At 40.9% G+C, this 8,080-nt stretch overlaps 1 protein-coding gene and 1 pseudogene across 1 annotated transcript; both read left to right on the top strand.

Annotated features, from left to right (window-relative positions):
- Nucleotides 1-4,623: 4,623 nt before the first annotated feature.
- On the top strand, nt 4,624-6,408 carry LOC109220432 (annotated as a pseudogene).
- Nucleotides 6,409-6,719: 311 nt separating this feature from the next.
- LOC109220433 (protein CURVATURE THYLAKOID 1A, chloroplastic-like) lies at nt 6,720-7,081 on the top strand (the record flags this gene model as incomplete). The annotated part of the gene is given in 1 exon segment (XM_019384905.1): nt 6,720-7,081. A coding segment is annotated over 1 exon segment (161 nt), but the record flags the coding sequence as incomplete, so codon positions are not given.
- Between the last annotated feature and the right edge of the window lie 999 nt (nt 7,082-8,080).

Raw genomic sequence — 8,080 nt, 5'->3', positions numbered from 1 at the left:
AAATCCCATCAAACCTCGGTTTGTGTGTCGCGTACTCTAAAAAGGGTGAGGTTCGCTTAGGGGAGAGTTGAGGATGTTTGAGTTTGGGTTCCACAATGACCAAGGTATTTGAGAAAAGCTCTTTGATGAAATGTGTCAACCCTTGATGCTCTTGTGGCACACTTGATCCATAGTTTTCAAAAGCCTAAAATGTGTTAATGATGCATTCGTATTGAGGGCAATTGTTAGTCCAATTGATGCTTGTTGAGGTTACTTTAGGATAGCTGGAAATTCTTGGATTGCTCTTTTGGGGTGGGTCTTATTTTGTTGCTTGAGGACAAGCAAAGGTTTAAGTTTGGGGGAGTGATAAGCTAGGATTTTAACATGATTATACCCCTACTTGTTTTGCTTTTGTTATGAATTGCCACAAAATAATCCCAAAATGCTTACAAGTTGCGCTTGATTGCAGGTTTGAGCGACAAGATGACAAATGTCAAAGATCAGCTCAAAACGGAGTGAAACCTGCCAAGTGTCAAAGACCAATTGAAGTGGGGAACAAGAAGACCTAGCGCGGACCGCACTGTTTTGCCACGCGTCCGCGCTAGGATATTCAAAGACTGGTTCATTCAAGGGTATCCTGCGCGGTCTGCGCTCCTTTTTACGCGGTCCGCGTCGATGAGATTCAGAGGGATGGTGTTTTTGCCAAAGTACTGCCACGCGGCCGTGCTCCATTTATACACAGTCCGCGCCCGTCCTGAAACGCGGCTGCGCTACATTTCTGCGCGGTCCGCGGTCCCAACTTCAGAGAACAGAGTTCAAGAGTCCAAGAGCCAACGCGGTCGCACTCCCTTTTTGCGCGGTCCGCGCCTACCCCGCAGGGGCATTTTTGTCCAGATTTTCTAGCTCGGTATAAATAGATCTTTTTAACATTTTTAGGTTATGTTTTAGCTGCTGAACAAGAGTTGCGCTCGTGAGAAGTATTTTGTAGCCTATTTTGGCATTTTTACTCTTGAATATCATAGATTTTAAGTAGTAATCAATTATTATGTTCATTTCATCATCTATTTCTACTGTTTCTTCTTTAATTATGTCTAGCTAAACCCATTAGCTAGGGTTGTGGTTCAACCCTAGTGTGGGTAGTTAATGGGTGTTGCATTCTAGGGTGAGATTGAGATTGGGTATTTGTTATTTGGGTTGATTTTGTGTTTCAATCTAGAATTTGTGGTTGCAAACATGAATTCAAGCTTAGTGGGTCTAACTCTTCTTGAGAAAGAGAGTTATATGACCCTAAAAGTTAACCCAACAAGGAATTGGGATGGACCCATGAGAATGGTAGTCCCAATTAACGGGTTAAACCTCGAAAGAGTAACTACCCTACTTAAGCCCTAGTTGCCCGGTCTAATTGGCCTACCCAATTGGTCTCGAGAGAGTCAATTGGGCAAAATCGTTCTCTCTACCGAGAGGTGTGAGAATGAGTGCAATTGTGTAACGGCTATAGCACTAAACCCAGATTTATCAATCTCCCCTTAGTAGCTTCTACCCGTTAGCTAGCCACCTAGATAGTGTCACAACCCTAGTGCCTTTTTCCTATATTAAGCACAACTTAGCAATATTTCCTTAGCATAATTTAGCTTTAATCCTTAGATTACAATAGTAGTTTTAAATATAAAAACCCCCAAAATTGTTAGGAGTGCAATTAGAAGTACAAATGCAATTCTAAACTAAACAGGCAATACAACTCCATTCCAAGCTCCCTGTGGAATTTCGACCCCGGTCCACTATTCGGGTATTAGTTATTGCTACCCACTCTTCCTGCCATTGTGTAGTGTTGAGACGGCCGCGATCAGGGCTCCAATCCCTGAGTTAAGATTTTAGACATAGGGCATCCATTCCCTAGTCGCCTTTTACCAACATTAGGGCTCCAATCCCTGAGTTGAGTTTTTAGACATAGGGCCCCCATTCCCTAGTCGCCTTTTACCAACATTAGGGCTCCAATCCTTGAGTTGAGTTTTTAGACATAGGGCTTCCATTCCCTAGTCGCCTTTACCAGCATTAGGGCTCCAATCCCTGAGTTGAGTTTTTAGACATAAGGCATCCATTCCCTAGTCGCCTTTTTTACCAACATTAGGGCTCCAATCCCTGAGTTGAGTTTTTAGACATAGGGCCTCCTTTCCCTAGTCGCCTTTTTTTACCAACATTAGGGCTCCAATCCCTGAGTTGAGTTTTTAGACATAGGGCCTCCATTCAATAGTCGCCTTTTACCAATATTAGGGCTCCAATCCTTGAGTTGAGTTTTTAGACATAGGGCCTCCATTCCCTAGTCGCCTTTTTTACCAACATTAGGGCTCCAATCCCTGAGTTGAGTTTTTAGACACAGGGCCTCCATTCCCTAGTCGCCTTTTACCAACATTAGGGCTCCAATCCTTGAGTTGAGTTTTTAGACATAGGGCCTCCATTCCCTAGTCGCCTTTTTTACAACATTAGGGCTCCAATCCCTGAGTTGCATTTTTAGACATAGGGCCTCCATTCCCTAGTCTCCTTTTGCCAACATTAGGGCTCCAATCCTTAAGTTGAGATTTTTAGACATAGGGCCTCCATTCCCTAGTCGCCTTTTACCAACATTAGGGCTCCAATCCCTGAGTTGAGTTTTTAGACATAGGGCCTCCGTTCCCTAGTCGCCTTTTACCAACATTAGGGCTCCAATCCCTGAGTTGAGTTTTTAGACATAGGGCCTCCATTCCCTAGTCGCCTTTTTTACCAACATTAGGGCTCCAATCCCTGAGTTGAGTTTTTAGACATAGGGCCTCCGTTCCCTAGTCGCCTTTTACCAACATTAGGGCTCCAATCCCTGAGTTGAGTTTTTAGACATAGGGCCTCCGTTCCCTAGTCGCCTTTTTACCAACATTAGGGCTCCAATCCCTGAGTTGAGTTTTTAGACATAGGGCCTCCATTCCCTAGTCTCCTTTTACCAACATTAGGGCTCCAATCCCTGAGTTGAGTTTTTAGACATAGGGCCTCCATTCCCTAGTCGTTTGTTACCAACATTAGGGCTCCAATCCCTGAGTTGCATTTTTAGACATAGGGCCTCCATTCCCTAGTCGCCTTTTTACCAACATTAGGGCTCCAATCCTTTCTTTTGCATGTTTTTTTTTTCTCCTTAGTTATTCTATTGCACTTGGCTGGTCTCAAACATTTGATTCTAATTATAAGCTGTTTGCCTGCCTAGATGGAATTCAAATCACTTTAGGCCTTTAGTTAGTTAACTAGACTCCTTTACTGAATAAAAGCGGCTATATAAAATTGCACAATAGGCTAAAGCATGTATTAAAATCAGATAATGGGCCAATTATAATCCCAGCCCGCCTGGTGAAGGCGGTGACGCTGCTATGGACACAGCCACATGGGTTTGACATTTGGTTTGTAATAACTGATAATATTTTCCTCTTTCTTTTTATTATGTATATATTCTCTTTTCTCTCTCGCTCTCTATTGATGTATATATTCTCTCTTTTTCTCTCTCATTATGTATATTCATTATGCTTTCAGTAGTTTGCTTTGTAGTTTCTTTATTTTGTTTTTATATTAGTCAATGTTTAATTCAGTAGCTTCTTGTTTAATCTAATAGCTTTTGATGGCCTTTCTAGAGCAGCCAACAATGGATGGCGTGCTTTTGAGGAATGAAAAAACCTAATTGAGTATGCTTCACTTGGCCGACAAAACTAAAAAAGAAATGAAGAGAAGGAAAGGCAAGAAAAAGAAAGAAAGAACAAAAAGAAAAATGCAAACAGAAAGTGAATAAGTCGAAGAGTTGAAGGGATTCAAAGAAAAGTAGTGATGTAAAGCATGGAGAAAGAAAAGAAGGAGAAAATGAATATCATGACCAAGAAAGAGTGATGTTAAGTCTCTCTAGTTCCCCTAAGGAAAAGAAAATGCCTCAAAGAGGTTATAAAACATGAGCCGATAAGATAAAATGGAGTGCTTAAGGAAAGATGAAGCTGTTCTATAATAACATATCCAACCTTAGTCCAAAAAGCCTTCATTACATTCCGAAAAAGCCATACGTGATTTCGAATTAAGTAAGCTTACATTAGTTGTGATCTACATGAGGGGCCTTGTTTATAATTCATATGTGTTGAGGGGTTGGTCCCAATTGATGTGTGATTGATGCATCTTTGATTAGCTAGAATAGCTCTTAACTTGTCGGGGGGAGTACGCTATTCTTAATCTTGCAATCTTTGATTAAAATAGACATAGATATGTAAATTGAGATAGCATACTGTTCGAAGCGACCAGAAATGCTTAAGTGTTTTATTTATGGGAGTATATGTCGTTTGGATTGGGTGACAAGACCGAATACAGTAACTCTCTGAGATGGATCATCAGGCAGTCGCATCCTCCCAAGCCTTTGGCCAATTTGAGCGAGCAATTTACAGTTGAATAGCTCAATATGTCGAAGGTTTCCTGCGCGCCTCTGCCGCAGGGACTTAACTAGCATGTCGTCAATATACTCCATTGATTTTCCTATTTGTTCTTCGAACATCCGATTTACTATGCGTTGATAAGCTTGATCCCGCATCTGGTTGCCCGGAGTAAGTGCCAAGAAAACTGAGCTCCAATCCTACATTAGCTAACCAATCCGGGTTAATGGCTATTAAGGAGTTTGGATCCTTAGAACTTCAATTCCTAAATGGCCCCCCTGGTGTTCACCGGTAGGGTTATCTCCCTCTAGTAGTTTTGCATGCCATGTTGAATCCGTTTAAACATTTGTATAGCCCAACTGCTCTACGACCCTCGATCTGATGATGTTGGCCGAGCTACCTGGATCAATCAACACACCTTTAACTTGAGATTTATTCATAAGTACAGATATTACCAATGTGGCCATCGTTGAATGAAATGGCCCCTCCGATAATCCTTTCTCTGGGGGGTCGGATACAATGAGGCCGTTTTCCTTTTCTGGGCCCAACTGGCTACTCTTTCCATTTAGACGAGGTTACTTCCAGTCGTATATTAGACGGACAACCAGATATCGAAACACTGAAAAAACTACATTCCAAGATTATTTTCGATCCTGGTCTATGTTGCAACACGTCTCTTGCCATCAAGTTGATGCGAGCTTATGCAGCTTGCGGCCAACCTAATGTTAGTCGCCAACTGTTTCAAAATGCTTGACAGGAATGTGGTGGTATATAATGTCATGATCAGGAGCTATGCGAATAACAGGTTCTATCAAGATGCTATTTTTGTTTACAAAGATATGTGTAAACAAGATGTTAGTCCTGATAACTTTACATTTCCTTGTGTTCTTAAAGCTTGTTTTGGCTCTGATAATTTGAAGGTGGGGCTGCAAATTCACAGTGCTGTTAGCAAGAGGGGTCTCTATTCTGACCTATTTATTGGGAATTGCCTGGTGGCATGGTTAGGAGGCTCGGATGTTGTTTCTTGGAATTCAATGGTTGTTGGATATGCTCAAAATGGAAGGTTTGATGATGCGTTAGAGGTTTGTAAGGAAATGAACTTATTAGGTCATAAACCAAATGCAGGAACCATGGCTAGCCTTTTACCTGCGGTAAGCAATACCAGCATTGAGAATGTCTTGTTCGTCAAAAATATTTTCTTGAATATGGATAAAAAGGATTTGGTTCCATGGAATGTGATTATAGCTGTATATGTCAAGAATTCTATGCCTAATGAGCCGTCAGCTGCATCGTTGGGAAGGAGGATTCATGAATCTGTTGAAAGAAAAGGTCTTAGGCCAAATTTATCTCTTGAGAACTCCTGGTATGCCGATATCTGTTTGGGGTAAAGATTGTTCCGAGGTTAGAACATTATGCCTGCATGGTTGATTTAAAAGGACGCGCTGGATGCATAAGTGAGGCCTACAATTTCGTCAAGCAGATGCCTATGGATGAGAGTATCTGGGGTGCTCTTTTGGGTGCTTGTCGGTTGTACAATGATATGGACATTGGTCTTGTAGCTGCAGACAATCTTTTTGAATTGTCCCCAAAGCAGTCTGGTTATTATGTGTTGCTATCAAATATTTATGCAAAGGCTGGAAGATGGGAAGATGTAACGACTGTTAGGTCAATCATGAAGGGAAGAGGGATTAAGAAAATGCCCGGTATCAGCAATGTTGAGATCAATAACATGGTGCACACCTTCCTTGCTGGGGACACGTCTCACCCACAATCAAAGAAGATCTATGAAGAGTTAGACATATTAATAGGCAAGATGAAAGAGGAAGGATATGTCCCAGAAACAAATGCTGCCCTTCATGATGTTGAGGAGGAAGACAAAGAAACATCTTAGTTCCCAGCTAGAATCACTAAGAACCTACGTGTATGTGGAGATTGCCACATTGCTGCCAAGCTTATCTCCAAGATCACGCAACGTCTGATTGTTGTTAGGAAATCGTTGGGCTCTCCTTGAGGCAAAGGTCTATGCTTACATCAGTTGCTCATTATGATCTGTGAGAAAATAAATTTTCTTCACTGTCATGTTCTTATTGCTAAGTGACGTAGAGATGCAATAATTGTTCCAGTATGCACAATCAGCATGCTACATGTAAATCTGAATTCTAAGTTCGTCTAATAAGACACTAGTAATTTTTTGGAGTAATTATATGTCTTGTGCTGCTTTATTAAAAGACTGATTGGATAAGAAATAGTGAGGTCGGGTCAATTATCTTTGCATGTATTAATAAACAGGACTAGTTGCCTCCCGGATGTGACACTATTTATGATAAAAGTAATATATAGAAAGAGGCTAGAGTTACTTACTAACTTGTACCTGTGGGAAATAACATATATCTAGTCTAGTGAAATAAATAAGCTGATTGGAACAACAACATATTAAAAAAGTCAAAAGGATAGCTGGTGTCAACTCCATATTTGAATTTGATATAGGAAAAGGAATTTAGAGAGAGGAATTATACAGCAATAATGGCTACAGCTTCTTCTGTTTCATCTCCTTCAATGGAACGGATCATGTCACTTCCACATTCTTCCATGAGGTTGCATCATTCCAGTGTCTCTTCTCTGCTTCATCTTTCTCCCCAAGCTGCTCCTTCGTCGTTTTCATCGTCTTTTAGGCCGCCATCAGGTATAATTTCTCTCAATACATCTGTCTTCTTTCTTCTACGATTCCCAGATTGCCGTTTTGGTGTATATATACTACTGTTTTATGAAGTATAAAGCGCCCATTATTAAGGAAATACAAACATTGATCAATTGACCTACAACAACAACAACAAACCCAGTATGATCCCAATAGGTGGGGTTTGAAAAGGGTAGTCTGTACACAGTCCTTACCCTTACCTAATGCAGGTAGAGAGGCTGTTTCCAATAGACCCTCAGCTCAGGGGGTAAAAAGAGGAAAGCAAGGCAGGAAGAAAGAAGGAAGAGAAAAGAAAAAGAAAAAGGGAGAGATAAAGGATAAGTAGTACGTACCAATACAATACCTGAGGCTAATAAAATCACATAACGTAATAACCCTCATCTCTGCTCCCCTACGTCTGCTTCATGGCCGCAATAGCATGCCAGTGTCGCGACAGTTAATCTCCTTACCAGATGAATCGCTTCCGAGCACCCGATCCAACTGTGGCCATCTTCTTCGTTTGCTGTAATCCAACTATGTATAGTGGGATGGACTCGAAAAGAAACCAACAATCTTCCTTAGCTTAGTAATACATTGTGACTAGCTTTCTTCTTATGTTAGCATGAAAGAAATGCAGATTATCTTGCAATTAATATCTATTCTACAGTTGGTATAGACATAGGCTAGAATAGCATATGCACTGGAAGAGTTTTCTACTAAGAATTTTCAGGATCTTGTACTCCATGCTGAAATTTATTACTAGTAAAGTTCGCAGTGAATATATCACCTTGGGAGTATGAGTTGAGATTTTACACATAGGGCCTCCATTCCCTAGTCGCCTTTTTACCAACATTAGGGCTCCAATCCCTAAGTTGATATTTTAGATATAGGGCTCCATTCCCTAATCTCTTCCGTCTAGATAGAAACAATCCTTATTTTACTGCTTTCAAAAAAAAAGAGTAAGTTCAGACTTTTGTCACAAATAACTCACAAAATCATAGGGCCT

Source organism: Nicotiana attenuata, unplaced genomic scaffold, assembly GCF_001879085.1.
Source record: "Nicotiana attenuata strain UT unplaced genomic scaffold, NIATTr2, whole genome shotgun sequence".
NCBI lineage: Eukaryota > Viridiplantae > Streptophyta > Magnoliopsida > Solanales > Solanaceae > Nicotiana > Nicotiana attenuata.
Note: the sequence above shows the minus strand (reverse complement) of the source record. Positions and strands in the feature narration are given on the sequence as shown.